The sequence below is a fragment of the Typopeltis vanoorti genome, chromosome 6 (assembly GCF_054136105.1).
Source record: "Typopeltis vanoorti isolate ZY-2024b chromosome 6, IOZ_Tvanoo_1.0, whole genome shotgun sequence".
NCBI lineage: Eukaryota > Metazoa > Arthropoda > Arachnida > Uropygi > Thelyphonidae > Typopeltis > Typopeltis vanoorti.
In genome coordinates this window covers 11645947-11667688 of record NC_143554.1, presented here as the reverse complement: position 1 = coordinate 11667688, position 21742 = coordinate 11645947, and the positions used below count along the sequence as shown (strand labels likewise).

Here is a 21742-nt window from a genome sequence, read left to right as displayed (position 1 = left end):
TACTAACTGCTAACTGTTGCATTTTTCTCAAATACTGTTACCTTATTGAAAGGACGTTCCTTGGAATGTTCAAATGCGGATACTGTAGTATATATATATAAAGGAAAAATGCTTTTATGAATATCTATTTATAATGAACTCCGAAACACATTTTATTTATATTTTTTGTCAAATTAGGCTTTTTTTTTCAGGACGATTTTAACACAGAAATGTGGGAATGGCATTCTAAGATACACAAGAAAAAGAAGGCAAACTTTCCAAAGGTCAAAACAGACACTATGACTATGTTTGGCTGAAAAATAGGACTATGTCAGATATGGTTATATCTAAGTTATTCGAGAAGTCTTGTCACATCTTGTCTAATTACTTACAGCAATCTTGGATTAGAATAAGTAACTGATGGACAACGCTGTGAATTGGAATCCTAGTATCGAATGTTTAATTTCCCTGTGTGAAACCGTCATCCCTCGTATTTAAAAATCTTAAGTGGCTTCAAAATGTTTCACGTGTGGCCTCTCGAGAGCGATTCCTGTTACCTTTTAACATAAGTGAAAACAGACGTAAATTTTCTTTCTTTTTTAACAAGAAAAAAGCTGTACTTTAAAACTACTATGTTTAAGCATTTTGGAAGGTGAATGATTTTGTCCCTGCAAAATTTGTCAAATGGAAAAGAGGATTAGAATATGTTGTTTTTTGTGAAACTGTGGATAGGAATTGTAGTCGGTGACAAAGTGCTATTTATGTACGGAATTCTATTCAGAAATTTCTGGAAAGGCTGCGAAGTGCGCATACGACTTTTACAATGCGAATTTCTCCCCAAAATAACCGATTAATTCAAAACATTTTTGTCAAGCGATTACGTCTGTTTATAACAAACGTGTATTCATCATGAAATTTCGGCTGTAAAACAAAAGTCCGCTCTCAACGGCTTCAATTCAAAAAATTACCGATATTTATAGATACATCAACCATTTCTCTCCAAGTTCTTAAAAAGAGATGACTTGCATAGGATTACAATCCCATATTAAGAGCATTTCTTAAGAACCCAAGATACTCGCAGAGCGCATCTTGTGTTAAAGAATATGTTTAGAATTCCATACCATGTGCAATATCAGTTCTTGCAGTTTGTTCTTCAAAAGCAGTAGTAGTACTAGACTGATGCTGAATACGCTTATATTGTGGCTTTCCTCTGGGTCTTTTCTACCAACCTGGTTTCAGGCACATGTTTCACTACCCTTTACTTCTCGCCTTCTGATTAAGTGATCATACCCATGTACATTTCTGAATGCTAACAGTGTCACTTCTTTCTAATATCTTCATTTTTAATATGACGCTGTAATTATTATCTGTTCACTTCGATATTTTTTCTCGAAATAGCTTTCTAGCTACTGTTTACTGTTTTATTTCTAACCCAGCACATAGATATGTGAGAAACAAATCGATCTATTTTGAATATATCGATTTGTTTTTCTTAGTTTTGCCTTTTCTGTTATATTTTTCCATATTTAGTTTGTAAACTTAAAAACGTATGCCTAATTGGTTGGTATTTTGCTTGTACTCTATGCTCTCTATTGAAGCTGGATGCAATTGATTCTGTTTTCAGGCCCCTAACCGTTTTCATACCACATTTGGTATGAAAATCACCGTGGAATTGAATTGCAGATTTTATTTAAAGGAACAATATCATCTGCATACAGCAAGAACTGCAGTTTCTCACTTTTGAATATTTAAATAGGCTAATGAATATTTTCGGCGCTACTACGTTGATAGTGTTTATGCATTGTGCTTCTTTATGTGACTTGGGAACTGTAGTACACAAGGCATAAAATATAACGAAAACATCTGGTTTAGTGCTAAAGTATTCATTGCCGTTTATGTTCACATTCAGAGTACCTCTGTTTTTTTATTTCTAGTTAAGATCTGAATTACTTTATGTTGATTGGAAATTAGAGGTTTCATTGTGGTATGATAGATTCCTCACCAGCTTGGAATTCCATACTATCGTATGCTATGAATCCATACGAAGTATAATATTTTTATACTTCGTATAAAATTAATGAAGTGTACTTAACATAGCAGGTACTCTATTAACTACCTAAGCGATGTGCCGGTAGCAACTTAAATGACAATAAATTCTTAATTCCAAACAAGTTATGACGTTAAGTGTGAGCAGAGCTCAACTAATCTAAAATATAATGGAAGAGGAAAGACTCGTAAAATACGTATTTTACACCAGAAAAAGGACCAGAGGAAGATCAAGGTGAATCGATGCAGTTTGATGTGCCTTAGAAGACCATAAGGTCTGACAATATTGGAGTACTGACAAACAGGAGATTAATTTGGAAGAAACTTGTCGATGTCAAGAATTTGATTATTATGTCATCGCTTCGAAAATACTCTGAACTGGTGGTAAGAGGTAAATGAGTATGCTAAATATTTCTCAGTTTGAGATATATTTTCCTGGTCGGAACATCCGAAAAGATTTAGGAGGAAAGAAATTAATATTTCAGAGAAGCTCTTACACAAATGCGAATTTTAGAAATAAAATATTTATCGAAATCAAGAGCTCTTGTCCGTTATCAGATCTGTAAGAACTCTCTTGTGGGAGTTCAATAAATGAGAGCTGGGTATGCGTTCGCTTCCAATTCTTTAAAATGCAGAGCTGCTATTACACCATGCACAGTAAATATTTCATTATGTAACGTAAATCAAGTTTTATTCAAGTGAGGCGCCCAAAATAACATTGTGATCATTAGTTAATTTCTCCTTTGGCATCTCTCTCTCTCAAATACGCACAGTCTCATGAAAGAAAAATCCAATATGGATGTTCTCATGTAATTTAACTCTTAAAATGTCATACGTTATCACTATATAATGTGTAGTGACGTAAGGGTGCAAGAGAGAAAATTTCGACTCACAGACTGAACCATTACCACATGTATTGATTGCGCATGTGTACTCAAATGCTTTTTTTTACTGTAAAAATAGTCTATTTTCTGCATATTGTACTATTGGCAGTTACCAGACACTACAATTACAAACTAGCTGAACGGAGGTATGCATGTCTATTATTCAGTGTACCTTGGTACTTGTGATAGTTGCTGATAACTGATAGAGCTAAATTTTCTTTACAGTTGAATGATTATAATTTATTGCAGTTCTGTAAACTGTAATTTCCTCTGTTTTGGAAGATATGTCTTGATAATATTTTAGCCAGGTAAATATCCTTGCAGTGGAAAACTTGGCGTTATTGGTTGAAAAAATTCGGGATTACTTTTATGTAGCGCTTTATTTTTTTACTTGGAAAAGATGTGTGCACATTTTAGTTCTTCTTGTTGCATCAACGTTTTTTTTTACATGTTTCAGTTACATTTTAGCCGGTGTTTCTTATGTATGGCAAAAGCCACTAGTGGTGTGAAAAAGTGACTTTCCTCAACAATTATGCATTTCATCCACTCAAAATTTAAACAGTTAAATTGTTCCGATGCAGTTACTGCATCCTCTGTTTATACAAAAACGATAAGTATATTAAACATACTTGGAGGTACATGATTTAGCAGTCAAATGAAGAAGCAGTCGTACTTACTTAGAAATATTATTTCATATTGATTATTTATAAAACATGCCAAGTAATCCTCCCATGCATAATTTGTATAACAATACACCAAGTATAAAAATTGCCACTTATGCCATTTAGCATATGTTCTAAAATAATCAAAATAATTATTTCTTGTTGACCGTAGGGATGTTTTTATCCTGTTAAGTTTTCCTGACGTATAATTTGATATAAAAACTTTTAATTAAAGTAAAAAAAAGCAGTTAATGAAGTTTTATAGCATTAATCTCAAAGGCTGAAGGCATTTGGGCTCTTGCAGGACTTTGCGGCAAGTCCTACAGAGGCAACTAAGACTTTTGTACACTTCAAAGCGAACCAAACAAAAATTCAGCATTTTTTACGAACGGAAAATAAAATTTTGCATTTATGTTACTTGATATGTGTATAACTAAGCAAACTTTATTATTAACACCTCCATGGAATCATCACAGGAAGCCACTCTGCACTAATTAGTTGACTATTTACATAAAACTACACCATCCGCTATCCACATTGTATCGTCTATCTATTAAATTCCGCAGGAATTAAATAAAATTAAAATAAATATTAATAAATAAATAAAATAAATAAATTAAATTAAAAAAAAGAGATAAAAATATTAGATTCCGCAGGAATGGAAGGAATGTATGGTAATTCCATTGCACAAGGGTGGTGCAAAGAACTATCGACCAATTAGTATCTCAGGAATGGTAGTGAAGATTTTGGAAAATTTGGTTAGCGCTGGATTCAGAAATGGGGTGACAGTGAATCTCTACGTTGCAATGAACAACATTGGTTTACTAAGGGAAGGTCATGTTTTAGCAACTTGCTCACATTCTATAACAATGTAACCATTGAGCTAGACGAGGGGAATGGATACAACATGATACTTCTGGATATTGCTAAGGCTTTTGGCAGAATGCAGCATTGCAGACTGCTGCATAAATTGGAGAAAATGGAGTTTGGGTTATACAATATTAGCATGGATAAGAGGATGGCTGACTAACAGATATCAAAAAGTGGTATACGGGGGATCTGAGTCTGCAAGGTTAAAAGTAACAAGTGGTGTACCACAAGGATCAGTGCTTGGTCCACTGTTATTCAATCTGTACATTAATGAAAATGGGAAGGATTTCACAAGCGACATACAGTTATTTTCTGATGCAAAGGTAGGTAGGGTAATCAGAAATGCTGCTGATATGCAGTACTTGCAGAATGATTTGAATAGGCTGGAATTGTGGGCATGGGAAAATGGGTGTCAGTTCAATGTCAGTAAATGTAAAGTCATTCACTTCAGCATGATTAAATATTTAATGTCGTATTATATTGGTGGGGTTAGGCTATAAGAACTGATGAGGCTAGGGATCTTGGGGTGTTAATAGATAGGAAGTTGAAGTTCAGGGGCCATATGGAAAAGATTGCAAATACAACTCAAAAGATAATAGCAATGCTGAAATGAACGTTCACATGTAAAGATAAGGATGTTATTTTGCCTCTTTACAAGGCCTTGATAAGACCTCACTTGGACTATTGTGCGCAGGTCTGGTCTCCTGGTTTCCGTTGTGATTCTGATATATTGGAGAGAGTACAAAGGAGAGTACAAATGTTGAAAAATGATATAAGGATTGTATTCTCTTCATTCTTTGTATTCTATCCAAATGTTGGAGAGACTACAAAGGAGAGTACAAATGTTAAAAATGATATCAGGATTGTGGAATACTGATTATGAAGACAGATTGAGAATTTGTAGAGTGTAGACACTAGCAAACAGGAGAAATAGGGGTGATATGATTGAGACTTACAAACTTCTGAAAGGGTCATACAGGATTTCACAATTGATGGCAATTTATGGAGGGTGGGGAAAGGACAAGAGGGCATCCTTGGAAGCTGAGAATGAAGGCTGCTAAGAAGGGGGTGAGACTAGATTTTTTCCTCAGAAGGTAGTGCATGATTAGAATGGATTGCCTTTGGATGTTGTGAGTACAAGCAGTGTAAATGAATTCAAGAATAAGTATGATAGCTGGTGTTTGTAGTATGTGTCCTCCCTCGATGAGTCTCTGACTCCTTGGAGGTCTCTCTTAATAATAATAATAGTAAATGCATGTTTTCTGGCCGTTTTCTCTGTCTGTCTATCCCCGTAAGTTTGAGATGTTGACACGACAACGTTGAAGGTGGTCTTGGGTATAAAAATAAATGACATTTGACGAGCAAAATATATTCAACTAACGTAAGATTTAGATTTACTTCAAATAAAATACATGAATGATTATAAATGAAAGGTTTTTAAGTTATATTGAATACATCAAGTAGAAACAAACATAAAAACACACCACATGCAGTTCCTCGTGTAAAACTAACCTATTTGGAATGTAATCTTCGTCGAATGCGGGTACTAAATAAGATTTTATAGAGGCCCACGGGACAACAACAATTGCTGGGAAACCTGCTGTGGCAAAGAGATTATGAAAAAAATGTATCATATCATGGTATTGTATTGCTGTGCAGGGTAATTTTATTGTTGTCAATATTTTAAAGAAATAATACTCGAATTCACTTCTTTTTAAATATATCACTCAGGATTAAATTGACATCTTTAATTTTTGATTAAGGATAATGCACAGAAAACCATAAAAGTTATAAGCTACAACATGATCATGAAGTTTGATTAATTTCTCAAATACTAATATATTCAGTATTTAATTTTCAATAAAGTGGAAGGAGGAGAAAATTTCAAGAGGAAAATATTTTTACGAGCGAATTTGAAAAACAGAAAACGACGCTTATTCATTAGCCGAATCGTGATTGATTGTCTTCAGGTTTACTGCTCGCTGAGCCGCCACTCCTGCTCCATAGTGCCACTTCTCGATTCTCTACGTTTTATAATGTTTAGTTTATATGGCTAGGTTGCGATATATATATATATATATATATATATATATATAGATTTGCCACTACAAGCTTTGGAGTTATTCAAAGAAGAAAGATATCTGAATCCATGCACGCTGCGTGGATTAAAAAAAAAAACGGATTCTCAATCACGACGCTTGTATGTTTCTACTATATACGAACCGAGTCCACTTTTAAGTTATGAATTTCTCCCTAGTTTATGACGCAGATAGCAGAAAGGAGACCAACGTGTACTGTTTTCACTCCAAGGTTTACTTTCTGTTGGATCTATTATTGTCTTTCATGTTGGGATTTTTTGAAGAGAAAAAAACTAGGATTGCAATTGTTCATTGTAATTAGGCAAACACAATTTATGAAAAATTAGAGCTTTCCTGGCTTAAGTCAGCAGAAGTTAAGCACTTAAAGTACATGCTAAATGAAGACAAATAAAATACGAGAATTTACCTACACTTTAGTATAAAAAGTATTTCTTAAAGTCCCTCTTACAGCTGATATCAGTAGGTCTTTGATTAAGAATGAGTAATTAACATCAACCATTCTGAAATTCTACTTGCAAGAGTACTTTTGTTCCGTTAAAAAACCTCCTGTCAATTATTCGCAATATTTGTCACTTGAAGCACTTAAAGAAATTCAAATATGAATGGTCTAAGTAAATCTTTAAAAAATATTGGTTTCCATTGTTTTTTTTTTCGTTTGTAGCGTTTCTTCAACTTCGCTGTGATTCTCACTTTTAACTTCAAAGGTTAGCAGTAACAACTTTGTATTCTGTGTTCTGTGTTGCTTTTAGTATAATTTGACTTCCGTACCTTAACAATGCCAAATGGGAAAATCTTGGAGAATTTTACTCCTTTTCCATGGACAGACTACTGTTTTCATTTTCCAGATACTTGATGTCAACTTGTTACAGAAATTATCCATGCTGGAATGGATAATTTCTGTAACAAGACCTTCATTCCACACTCTGTTCAAAATTCCCAACTGTGATTTTCCAAAACGTTCCATAACAGGCCAAGAAACGAAAACTACTTATCGTAAATGGCTTGAAACAAACCTACAGTTCATTCACAGGCTACAATGAAACCCGCAACACTTTCATAACCACCATTAACAGGAGAAGTTTGACTTTTAAGGGGATAAATATAGAAAACTCATCAGCTGCCGGTGGCTGATGCGCAATCGTGCCTTCTGGTCACTTGTTCAAAACTTTTGGGCGCATCTGTTTCCATCTCTGCTTCACTTTTATCTCAAATGGTCTTGCAGTACTACTCTGAGAGTATTGCACGATCATCTGAAGATACAGCTGACTTCCTACCATAATTCTTCTCATCCTGGATAAGTGACCATACGTAGAACATAGCGTTGCATGCTTCCTGTGGCCATCTGCCAGAAAGACAACAGAAGAACCTTGAACAACCTGGATACAAAAAGGTTTCTGATGAAATTCAACCAATTGTGCCCAAGAGATGTACTTCTGAACTAACACCTGTTCTTTGTCGTCTATGTACTATATTGTAATTAGATGAAATCTTCAGCCTACAGCACGGAAGCAAGAAAGCCCATATACAGCCAATTTCAAACCAATATAGATTTAGCCTGTGAAAAGCAGATCTCGCTTACATCACCCACCTCGAGACACGTGCCTTGAAAAGTTTGGAGAAATCTGTGCTATTGATACTATTCAGCCCTTCTCAGCAAATTGCTATCTTACGGTCTGTCTTCTCTCCCACCCTCATTGTAATTAGATTGCCAATTTTCTCTCAGATCCTCCATTACGTTTAATGGTGGAAGGTATCCCTCTGCAGATTTGCTCTCACTGATCTCAAACCACAATTCCCAGTTTTGCTATTGATAGCATTCTCCGCTCATCTTACTCAGATATCAAACTTTGCTAAGGTCTAGCAACTCAAGCTTCCTTCAAAATTATGTACAAGAAATGTCCTAAAGACCATCCTTCAGTAGGATGATAAAAACCTAGTCACTTACCATGCTTGCGAAACAAACCCTGTTATATCTTTTCTTCTGACAAAACATACTTTTAGTTAATGATTATGTAGAGACTTTGGACCAACAAAAATGAATTATGAAAGAAACCTGGGTTTATTTGGTCGTAACAATATAAAAACGAAAACCGTTTCGCGATTGATACTTGTGGCCTCTTCTGGGTTTGGATAATCAAGGAATACAATATGATCTATAATATTACTAAAACACACAGAACATGTAGAAACCGTTACAATGTAAGTTGAAACTGAAAAAATGGGGAATGGGAGCTGACACGAGTTAGCTATTATAAGGTATTGTGTGCCGACAGTTGGCTGAAAAGTTAATCTAACATGAGGGATGATCTAATGAGGGATTTCCAAATATTACAGAGAATCAATCCTTGACTCCTATTGAGTGTTTTGTGAATAGATGACTAGGGTATATTTTATGTTACAAGCAGTGAAATTGTCCTCTATGTAAGGCAAAGAGTTCTTATTCCATTCAATGTTATGATTTGTGTGTGTGAAAAAATGAACAGTTAGGCTCGTGTTGTTTTCTCTCTTTTTATTGACGTCTCCAATATGCTCTTTCTGTCTTATTTCCAGACTGCTAGATATCTGCCCTATGTACGAAAGACCACACAAGTATACAATATTATAGATTCCCAGATGTTTGTAGAAGGGATTGTGGTCTATAAGCGAACGCAGAAAACTCGTATATTCAAAATGGGCTTGTAAGCTACTTGACGACCAAATGAACCCAGTGTGTGTCCTTTCATAATTTATTTTTGTTGAAATTTTGAGTGGAAGTCTACCAATGTAAGAGATGGAAACTGAAGTTCTGTAGTGAATGTCGGGATTTTGCTGTGAAGCAGTAGTAAAGAATGGTAAATGTTTTGTAGGTTTCTTAGAATATTCCCTGCAAACTAGTAGTTGGAATAGAGATTATAATTCTTCCTCTAGTTTTTCTTCATCTCTTGTGATAGACCACCCCTTTTTTGAGTGTATGTATATTACCTAATTTCTGTGATATATGGGGCAATGTGTGAATGAGTGCAAGTGACGATCTGTGTGAGTGGGCTAGCGGTATACACGAAGCGAGAAGCCTCTTTCAGCTAGCACCCATCCATTGTCCGCCTTTCAGCATATAAGATCTTCAACAGTCTCCTGTAATACCACATGTCAAAAGCAACAATCCTTTCCCAGTCAGACTTCTTTAAGTTCCATGTTTCTTACGTAAGCCGCTATTGAAAAAAATAGTCGCATTCAGAAACCTTAGATTTGTTCCTGTGGAGATAGATTGGTCCTTCCAGATTTTTGAAACGTCTCTGACTGTTGTTTTAGCCATTCCTAATGTTCTTCTGAACAGCAATTCTTCACACTGAATTATTAAATTAAAAATTGAAGTTGAAATCTTGTCCTTTCTGAATAAAATCCGCGATAGAAAAGATTGAAAGACAGATTGGCATAAGTTGCAGCTTAAATATTAAGTTACTTGAAGAAAACAGGGCACTGAATGTCTGAAATATGGATGTATATAAATATCGTACCGAAACATAGCAGACGAGTTAATCTCATATCGTATTTACAGACTCAATAATAAAACACACAGAGCTGGGCTGTGTTAATATGATATGAGATTCTTGACGAATTGTACGAACAGATAGATTTAAGAGATCTAGCCCAAATGTAATTATTATGTTTTAATATAATAATTACTGAGTCGTCTCCATGGAATTCTGAGCATTCCACGAAAACATCTATCTATTTATCAAAACACTGGTATTATTATTATTAATTTCATAGTACCAAAGGAAACGATATATTAAATACATAGAAGTCTTTGCTAAAACAGTGCCAGTAGGCCGAAGGGACTTGGGATTCTCTTTGCGCGTTTGTTAATTTGTCTAGCAGACATAAAAAAACGAATCCTAGACAAATTCGTTTTTCACATACCAGCCTCTCTTTAGTTGATCATATTTCAATGAATTTTAGTACTTTCAAAATAAGACTTCCAGCCAGTTTAATCTTATGGTTTATATTTCATTATCTTTATAACATTCTATTTTATGAACAAATTAAACGCAAAGGTATTGCGTATTCTGCTACTATGCACACGAAAAATGCAAGAGATAGCAAAGCAGCTTTTCTCAGAAACATTAATATAATAGTGGCTGGTCTTTGTAGCGACTTGGACAGATAAAAGGTTCAAATAATCGTGACGATAGTACGTCTGCAACAGTTTTATTACATTCATATTCTAATAACACTGTAAATATATTTTAGAACGGTGTTAAAAATGGTACTCGCGTTGCTAGGTTTTATTTTTAATACTGTTTTCAAGTCTTGGGGGTTCTTGAAAAATACTTTTTTTCACTTATTAAATTTTAGTTGCAATTTTCAAACCTTCACTTCTTACATTTGAACATATAATTAGATAATTTTTCATTACTTTTTTCTTAATAGTTTTATAATTTTATGAAAAAAAAGATTAAGATTTAAAAACCACAAAATGAGTTGTTATTCAGTAAGCAACCTTATTTTTAAGTTGGCTGACATTATTCTTGTTGCTGATGAAAATTTCTGATCGCTCAAACGTTTTAGTAATACAACATCTGAGATGAAAAAAAATACAGTATGTCTTGTAATTATTGAGGACAATGTGCTGAAAGAAATTTGGAATTCCAGAAGATCGTCGATAACAGTGATTCTATCTGCGACATAATACTGCCTGAACATAAACAATGCCTGTTTTCTCCGTGTTGCAAACAAACCCTTGCATATCCCAGCTCTTGATGTAGCTGAGCAAACAATCTCCATTCCTCATTAGCAACCTGCCCTTCCTCTTTGTTAATGATATTGCAATTCCATAGGATTCTCTGTCTTTTGAATATAAATAAGGGAAATCATAGCATTGCTACTGCCAGTCAATAGTTCTCTGTTATGCTTCCCCCTAGATGCTTCGGGAGAAAATCTTTTGCTCCACAGCACAATCTTGGTGCACCTACACATTTCGTAATATAAATTAATTGCACTAATATGCACAAAGTACATTTTAGATGTAAGCATGAAACGTTTGAGTCAAGTCATTTAATGCTATTCGATTCAAAATGCCTTCCAAATCTTCTCTTTGTGTAGTTTCCCTTCCACGAGCGGATACCCTTTCAGTTCTTTGTAAGCCGACTGACAGAAGGAATCATATTTGGTTTAGTAGCAGTAGCTTTTGTATAAGAATTTTGTATAAACGTTTTATGACTAATTAAGCCAAAAGACACAAAAATAAATTAATAGTGTGGATTATTTAAAAAAAACAACTTATTTTGAATTGAAAGAAGCAGCTGAACACACATATTGAGAGCACTGTGCAATAAAAACCAAGTTCTTATTTTAAACCAACTTTGGTCAGCATACATTAAAGGCTTGGAAGCTGTGATTTAAGTTATGATTGATATTACATAACACAGCTCAACAGTGGGCCATGTTTTTGAATTTCAGTACGATGTTCACCTTCAATTTTAAAGTAGTCATGTTAGAAATCTGTTTAATTTTTGTTTTCTTATTGCAATTTTTGTTTTCTAATTTATAATTTATTTCTGATGAAACTATATTTTTTCTTTTGGTAAGATCACTGATTCGTCCGACCTTACTACGTATCTAGAAGATTGGTTGGGATTTGAATTTGCAAAGTTTAGTACATGACTAGATAGAGCCGGGGCCTTGGCTCTTCTAAAATGCTCCTTTATGTTCAGTCGATTTTTCTGTTTGTCCTAGTATGGGACACTGCAATCATTATAGAGACGATAAACACCTAGGTACGTGCTGTTGCCGTGCTTTGAAGGTAATATATCTGGAAATGTGTGTGCGCGCACACAGATATTCCACGACTTAAAAGAGGACGCTTTTGATCACCTGATAATAAGTCGAAAACGTGATACTCTCGGTTCAGTTGCAAAATAAAGTTTTATTATAGAGCAAAATAATGAGTTTTTTCCAACGAAATTAAAATAGTGTTGTCACATAGTTGTTAAATATGCATATCACAGAAAAATATTAGATGTGCGCGAGAAGCAAAAAAGTCCTACAAAATATAGTAACAAAAAAGGTTACTTTAAGTGAAATGAAATTTGTCATTTTCAGTGGCGATCACTTTTAATTAGAAGAGGAATCTTAGTTGGGGGACACTTGAAGAACACCGTAATCTCCATCCTCAATTTGAACTGATTTCTTCGTGGTAGGAATCTCTCATAATAGACTCGCTTTCCTTTATTGTGGTGCTAATCGTGGTTTTGACAGGTTCATCCTATGCTAAAGAAGTTACAATGTGACTAGTTTTGTTCAAAATAAATAGCATTTCTTTTTCTTATCGAAATCACTATTACTCCCTTCGTTTAGAAGACACAGCATTATTTGTTTTTTTTATCGAAATCACAACAACATAAAGCCAGTATAGACGCACATGAAATTGAACCAGCTCGGAGTCATACGCTGTCATGACGCGAAAACGGGCGTTGTGATAATCAACACACCTCGCAGTTTAGTTCGAAATAAAATTTTCTTATATTATCAGAGACCTCCAGGTACTCATCGATGAGGACTATATACATCACCCACACAAGCTGGCATTCCTTCTCGCTCATTCGCATTAGATACACTCACCACTTCAACACGCAAAGAACTGCTCCACTGGCTGCTGTAAGCTGTCGGCCCTTTCTTAACCGCACATAATCTTAACTTCAACGGATGTAACGAAAAATTACAACAACCGGTATCCTATAACACCCTTTCAGTAGTTTATAAGTCTGTTATATCACTGTTCCTTCTCCTGCTTACTACTGTCTGCAATCCACACACACTCTCAATCTGTCGTCATAATCTATAATCACGAATATCTTTGTAACTCTTATTTTCACCCTCTGCGAAGCTTTCATTCCCTGTGAGAGTAAAAACCGGGGAGAAAAATCTGCTGCGCACGGATGATAGTATCAAAAGCTGTATAAAGATGCAAAAGTGACTTCCATGTTCGTTTTAGCATCGTAGTTATCCTTTGAGTTGTATTTGTAATCTTCCTATATGAGTCGAATTTTAACATCTTATCCACTATAACTCAGATATCCCCAGCCTCATCAGTTCTATAAATATAATCTGACCAATACAATATACCATTGAATATCTCTATGCTTACTGACATTGAAATGATGACCATTATCATTTGTTCATAGTTGCCTGTTCAATTCATTCTGTACGTGCATGTGCTGCATATCAATAGCATCTCTGATTGTCCTGTCTATCCTTGTCTCATTAGCAAACAAATCGAGATCTTCTGTACAATTGAACATCTCCTTCCAAACATCATTAATGTATTGGTTAAACAGCAGTGGCCCAATGACTGATTCCTGGGTAACACTACCGGTTATCTTTAATCTCTTCCTCCCAACCACATATCATTTTTTGTAATATTGAGTTCATATTGTAATATAACGCCAGCTGCCCACAAAATATTCCAATTCCATATCATCTAATTTATGCAACACCTGGAGAATACCACGATACTGCCTTTCATGTCTGTCAAATACCTTGGCAAAGAAGGCCAGCAGTATCATAGTGTATAATTCACAACATTATTACAAAATATGAGCAGATTGCTCAGACATGACTTCGCTTTAGTGAACTCATGTTGTTCCTTGCAAAGTATATGTCGTCCGCTAACCAATTTCTGTATGCGAGTTCTTACCAGCTTTTTTTTGACATCTTCATTGCCAATCCATAGACATTAATTAGTCGGTAGTTAGACAGAGATCTTTTGGGATTCATGCATCCTCTGGGTATTTTCCCCGAATCTTGGCATCAAACACCATTTAACTCAGCCTTTCCTCTTCTGTGCTGTTTAAGTGACCATACTACCCGAGGTTAGCTCTGCTCACGTATTCTTGAATGTTAAGTTCCTTTCTTATATTTTCATTTTCTTGTGATTCAGATATTCTGTCTTATCCTCATAAAACCATCCTAATATCTCTTAAAATCTTGAAGGAAAATGATATTAATTCTGCTCGAGATCTATAACATCTCTCACAGATAACATTACCCTCATCTGCTCAATGCTGTATACGGTCGCTAACTAATTTATCCAAGATCTTAACAACTACTGATGACACACAAACCGGCCTATAATTAGATACTTCCAGTCTGCTACCGCCCTTATGCAATGGCACTATCTTACCTTCCTTCCATTCCCTGGGCACCTTTTCCGTAACTAAACTTTTTTGGAAAAGCTAGGTAAAAGGAGCTGTCAGTTCTTTAGCACATTCTCTCAAAACTCGTGGTGAAATACCACCCAGTCCCACAGCTTTACTGACATCCAGAGTACTCAGTATTTGGAACATGTTCTCCTTCTGCACCTATAAACCTCGAACCTGCCTTATCTTTCTAGTATTAAAATTTACTCCTTCACAATGAAATACACCAATAAATTGTTCATTGAACAATTCCACTATGTCCTCTGTATCAGTCATTCTATTCCCATTTTTCTTCCACAGTGTCCTTCCACAATCATTTCTCCAATCTGTTCTCATATTCCAGTTTCGCCTTCCTTACCATACTAGTCCCTCTCCTGGCCTGTGTGTTATATTCTTCATGCATCTTCTCTTCACCTGTCTCCGTATATCTCTCCCATAGCCTCTTTTTCACATGCAGCTCCTGTTTAATATTGTTTGTCATCCACTTTACAATAAACTCAGAATATGCTTTCAGAAAAAGATTGAGAGACTACGTCATGGGGATAAATAATGTTAACATTTATTTCAAACGTATAAGAGATCACTATAACTTTTTTATAATGTCAAATTATGATTCTAATATATTATAACTAAATATATAATATGTTACGCGAGCCCTCATTGATACGGCCACTGGATTTTGCAGTGACTGTTTCGCGCAAATTTAATTTTCTGGTAACCAGTATGGTGAAGGTCTTGGTTACACATAAAAAATATTGTCAAAACTCACTAACTTAGTTTAAAAATTTGTATAGACTATAAATGCTATCTGATAATGTATTTCACCGTATATGTATGATATAAGGAAAATATTTTTATCTATAATAATCAGCCCAAAATAAATCTAAAAACGAATAGAAAATGTTGATAATATACTGGAATTGTATATTTATAAATATTAGGTATATGCGATGAGAATTATAAACTTTGTAATTGTCAAAAAAAAAACTCCACTATCAGTCTTAAAGTTCAAATACGATTCTGGCATCCCTTTGGCCTGAAACTTCAAAAACTAGAATGTTTTAGTTTTTCCAAGTTTCTTTTCCATAATTTTCTTAGCCTCTTTTTAAGTATGCTTGCATAAACCTTACCTGGAAATTTCAGTAGGGAAATTCCTGTGCAATTCTCACATTCAGATTTATTTAATTTTTATACGTGGACACTATGCTAACATTACTTCAGTTATCTGGAATTCGGAATTCTGAGCAGGTCTTCTGAATTGTGTGTAATAACCACTGTCAACTTTTAAACCACCTCCATATTTGAGCATTTCAAGTCGAATATCATTTACTCCAGCGTCTTCCCGAATTGCTACTCCCCGGTGTGCTACTGTTTATCATCATCAACAGTCTTTCAAGATACTTACTCCAGACAGTTAAAAATAAGAATATCTTCAGTTTTAATGTCACTTTTACATATTTGATTCATTTTATAATATTCTTGCCTTTACGAAGCTTTTTACAATAGTCCCCAGTTGCCACGTTGTGTGTGTGTGTATATATAATTTATAAGGAATAAACTAATAAAAATAAGCTCTTTTAAACTAATAAAAATAACTGTGATAGCGCTGTACTGAAACATGCGATATGTTCCGAGAAATAGTGCGCTGAAATATGTATTTGTTGGTGTGATTACATAAAACTCGGAATAACTTGACTGCAGTCTAAAATAGTTTCATAGTGTGGAAAAAGACAGTTGATGTTTTATTTTATATTTTATGTGGTTCCCACCCATGAAAGGTTATTTGCAAACAAATAGCGCATTTCATCATGAAGGTTATTTTCTTGATCATAAATTAGTAAATAATATTTTTTGGTTTACCGATCAAGTTAATAAAATTGATCAGCACTTGATCGGTAAACCAAAAAATATTATTAAATAGCGCATTTGTACCGTTGGTGGGATAAGGATATTTTTTCATTTTTGTTTTTATCAGTCTTCTATTTTTTTGTATTTGTTTTATTTTAGTATAGTCTGGAAACCCTGCTCTAAAGACCAAAATGGAACTTTTTTAAGTCACTTCAGGCCCTTTCTTTGCATATTTTGATACGTCGAAAAAATCACTCCTCCAAATGACGTCCAACCTGCCGTGTTGAGTATCCTGAAAAAAACGTGAAATGATACAAATGCGAAAAAAGTTAACTTTAATGAAGTACCGCGTTTTTGATGTCCACGAACTTCAACACTGTAACCAGCTAACTATGCACTGCAGAACATAAAACTTAAAACAGCATATTGCGCAGTATATAATGAACATGTTAAAACAATAGTTATGCAGTTTCAGTATTTTATGCCTCTGTATAATGACTGCAAATTGCGAGTGTTCTTATGACCGGTTCGCATGTTTTGTCGGATATTGTCTCTAGCGCAGTCGGTAACGCCATAGAGGATTAGCCTATTTATTAAGTGATCATGCATGACTATATTGAACTCTAACTACTATGGAAAGTGGCAATGCTATCTAAATATGATAAATAGTTAATTTTGTTATACTTCGACATTAATGAACTACATAAACAAAAAAAATCCATGGCTGACCAATGAGAAAGTCTGCATCAGTATGTATGTATATGCGTGCTTGTGTGTGTGTATATAATGGATCATCATTGCTCTCCTTAATGGTATCTCCATTAAGGAGAGCAATGGTGAGGCTAGCGCTGAGCATTGAGGAGGCTTCCGTTCACCAATGACCTCAAGAGCTATGCCAACGGTAGCTAAACTACTGGTAGGACCTCCCTAGCTGGACAGATCGAGAGGTAGGTGCTAGACTAAGAGAGCCTAGTCTTCCAGGTTGTTGGATTTGCGTAAGGCTTGTTACCTTACCAAGTAAAAAATTTCTACAACTCAGACGCTTTGACTGGAAAATTCATCGGACAGAAACAATGGAAGGCGTCAGTAACTTTTACTGTGGTTTTTAAAGAATCTGCTCGAGTTTAAAACAAACCTAAGGTGGATGCTCTTCTTGAAGACATTTTTATTTATATGGTAGAAAGATATATAAACAGACTGTACATGTTGCCCTCGATGACCGTTTCACAATAAAGAATGATGAGCTAATTTTTTCACTTATTCCAGATGATTTACTATCATCTCAAGGTGGAGCAATACACGACAAAGCTGAGTGATTTACCATACCAATCATCGCCTATACATATTTCTAGTTTGCGATTTCATTATTTAGAATCGCTGATGACAGGGAACGTTTACGCCCTCTAAAATTTCTCTCCATTTTGAATAGAAAAAAAACGCAATTCAGATATAAACAATCGAGTAACAAACGCGGAGTAATATTTAGTAATTTTCGGAGCATTTTTTTAAAGAATATTTGCTATTTGAATATCTACTTATATGCCTGTTGTCAGCAATTCAGAGCGAGTTTCTCTATACAGCGAAATATATTATGTGATTATCCTTCTCACAAACGTGATCTGTATAACAGCGGAAATTATTTGGCTTACTTTTTCAATACTCACCCCATCCGATAATCGTATATATGTACAGTTTAATGTGTTCCACAGAAAAAGTCTTCACGACTAACATGTAAAGGTACATGCCCTCGACGAACATCCAGAAAAAGTTAGTTCCCATTAAATAGGTGAGCAGTATGACCAGAACGCAAGCTACCTAATGAAGGAAACACAAAAATCTTATTATTAATCAATTTTTGTTTTTAGAATTATCATCTTATTATAACATATATTTTATAATAAATTAATATATATATATATATATATATATATATAAGAGAGTAATGCACATAAACTTTGTATTTATGAACAATCAATTAAGCTTAGTTTTAATTGAGTTTTGCCTGTTTTGGTCAGTGTGCAGGTTTGAATGTAAAATATGCTTACTTAAATTAAAAACTCATTTTCTTGTTGGAATGATGTTAAAATGACCACTCAGGTCTTCTTGGAGCTGTGACTTATATACATACACGGTACCTACATAAGAACCAACGTTACTGCCACCTCTTCCTTCATCCCATTTACTCCTGTTCTTAGGAACAGTCCCCCACTCTGCCTTCCCCAAAGATTACAACCTTCAGCTGTTCAAGCAAACTGTGAACAGATTCCTCCTTTCTTCTATTCCTCTTCCCACACAGCATTAATATGCTGTAGGTCATGTGGCCGTTTTTGTGTGGATCAGATAAAAAAACATGCTTTACATGACCTCTTCAACCATTGCAGCAATTGGTCCTTTGTGGGATTTGCGTGCGTATGATAGGTTTTCAATTAAGTATTGCTGAACTGGTTTTGCTTTTAAGTGATCTTTCCTATATAGTTGGTTTTTCTGTGTACTTCTATATGTGATCATGATGAAGAAAAATTTTCACTTTACAGTGAAGTACACTGTGCATCACCATAAATACCGAAGCAACTCGCGGAAAAGTTGCACTAAGTGACATCATTTGGCTTTTTAAGCTCTTTCGAAACTTATTAGCTGAATTATTATATTACTTATTTTATACTTATTCAAAATAGTTTACCCATAAATATTCTAAATAGTTTAGATAGTTTGTTAATTTTGGGGAAAACGTACTCTCTAATCATATGAACATATACTAGTTGCATAACTTTCGAGAGTCTCTTATGGATCATTTAGAGTTAACTCAAGGTAACTAAGGCCGGTAGAGAAATGTCGTCTCGTCTTCCCTCTGCTTGAGTTCACTGGCAATTCGGCTCTTTTCAAGAGGTAAATACTTCTTTGGGCCAGGTTTTCCTCCACTTATTAGATCCCTCTTTCCGTGTGAGTTCGCTAACTCATATTCAGCTGAAAATGCTAGCGGACACAAATCTCTCTCTCTATCCAGAGAGTCCTTATTGTTCTTCGAACCCCACAGAGACGCTCTTTCAAACTAATACAGATGTTCGAAGTTCACACCTGGTTCATGAAGAGATAAAATATGTTAATTCAATCCCGTTCATAAATGCGATTATTATTATTATTACCTTTTTCAGAAAGCTAAGTTATTAATGCAATTTCAACTTGTTTACTTGTTAGAAAAATAAATATTTTTAGTCTTATTCTGTACATATTTTACGTGAATTTCTTTTGTGGAGAGACACTTGCTGTAATCTTCTCTGCATTCACTCTCTCTCTATAACAGAGGAGTGAATAGTTAATACTTATGATAAAGAAATAAGAGATAATCATAACTAACTTTCATGTCTGAAAATTTTACATCTTGATACCGACTTAAATCTCAAGAATTTAGAAAAGATTTCTCTCTAGGCATTCCACTTCGTAACCGTCATCTTTAAATATCAAATGGTGATTGTATCGTAGATTATTGAAACAGAGTTATCTGAGTTTTTTGACGGATAAAACCTCTCACTTAAGTGAAGTTAATTTATTTGAAAAACATGTACTTATTACAGAAATTGGATTTTAATTTCAAGTAGAATACTCGTTTTTGCAATAAATTTGCTGTACAGTATATACTGAAGTGTGTACGTTTCCTAATAACAAAATATAGACTTCATTTCTGGCAGCTCAACTTAAACATTTCTCGGTTATCTGCGGGTTGAAAGATGACAAATATTTAAAAGAATATGATCTAAGCTCAATGAAATGCTTGAGCATTTCATGCAGCTACTCATGAATCCTACATTCTATACTGCCTTTTTCATCAGCTTCTAAGTTCACCTGGACTCTGTTTTATCTCTGTTCATTGGAGTTAACTGTAAAACACAGGATTCAGGTTTTCTCTGATGGTGTCCAAAGCTACAGGTGGAGGTTTTTGAATCACGGATTTAAAAGTTATCACAAAAACAGGTACTATCAGTAGGCTCTTTGTAGCTGAAAACATTCCGAGTCACATACTTAAATTCACTTCAAGAGAACGTCAAGTTGTCTGCAGATGAGTAGAAATTTTACAACCACGGAATTTCCTATTTTTTGATATTTTAAAATTTTATCTTCATCTCTCGAGTTACTGTTCATTTCTAAAACTAATTCTTATAGATAAAAATCTTATCTTTGATTCCACAGAACGCTTCATGTTAGCATGGCTTGGAATACGACGGGTATTCTGCTATTGCTGACAGAGTTTAAAATCTTTAATATCAAGATCTTTGGATAATTAGGATCTTTGAACAGCAGTGCGCAGCCTGGTTGAAAAACATGTTTTCAGCAGTTTTTCATGGATAATTTCATTCACATAAAGATCGTATCTTACTGTGGTATTCCATTCATCATGACTATGATCACTGTTTTTGTAAGCCATCAGTGATCTTCCAACGGAGGAGGGACGGGGTGGGGGAGAGATTCCTTTTAGATTATTTAACTGGATTTTTTCCCTCGGAGGAAATAGTTTGTTTTTACTGGATTGATCTATAATTTTTAAGAAAATTATAGATCAATCCAGTAAAAATCATCTACGCTTTTTTGTTCCCCACAAAGTAGGTAACATTCCTTAGCCCTGATTTTTTGGAAGTCGATTGCAGGCTCCACCCGCTTCACCACAGACAAATTAGTGGAACATCTGGCCGAATTGTGCGGACTAAAGCGACACAAAGATACGGCACGCAACAACCGCCATCTCATGTTCATAATTCTAGCTGGTATTAGTTATCTGAATATTGGATGGGTTCTGCAATCGAGTTTTCTAAGTTGGATTAAAAATCTGACTTCCTTCTGTAAGAGAAGAAATCAACCTTTCTGCTTCAGAAATGAATAACTCTTGGACCTATTGAAAAAAAAGTCTAGAAACAGTTCCTCTAGTTGAGTGTTTCCCAAAGTGTGGTAAGCGTACTCCCAGGACTATGCGAAAGGTCTTTAGGAGGTACGGATCACTTTTTATTTTTAGTTTTATATTTCTTTCGCCATATTGTCTCAGATAAGTGCAGGCCTATTTTATAATTAATTTTTCAAAAACTAAAAATTTTAAAGCAAGTTTTAATCAAGATGTGCCTCTTGGCATGTATCGACTGACCTTTCTCCCAAAGTTGCCTTTGCCTGAGGTGTGTGTTGGGGGGAGGGGG

General features: G+C 34.9%; 1 protein-coding gene across 1 annotated transcript in view; it reads right to left on the bottom strand.

Moving 5' to 3' along the window:
• Positions 1–21742, bottom strand: part of LOC150105286 (diuretic hormone receptor-like) — a 100914-nt gene that overhangs the window by 39551 nt on the left and 39621 nt on the right. Inside the window, exons 7-8 of the mRNA XM_090393924.1 lie at positions 18230–18380; positions 5989–6038 (exon numbers count right to left, since the gene is read on the bottom strand). Coding sequence (XP_090250050.1) covers positions 5989–6038; positions 18230–18380 — 201 coding nt within the window. The remainder of the gene's footprint in view (positions 1–5988; positions 6039–18229; positions 18381–21742) is intronic.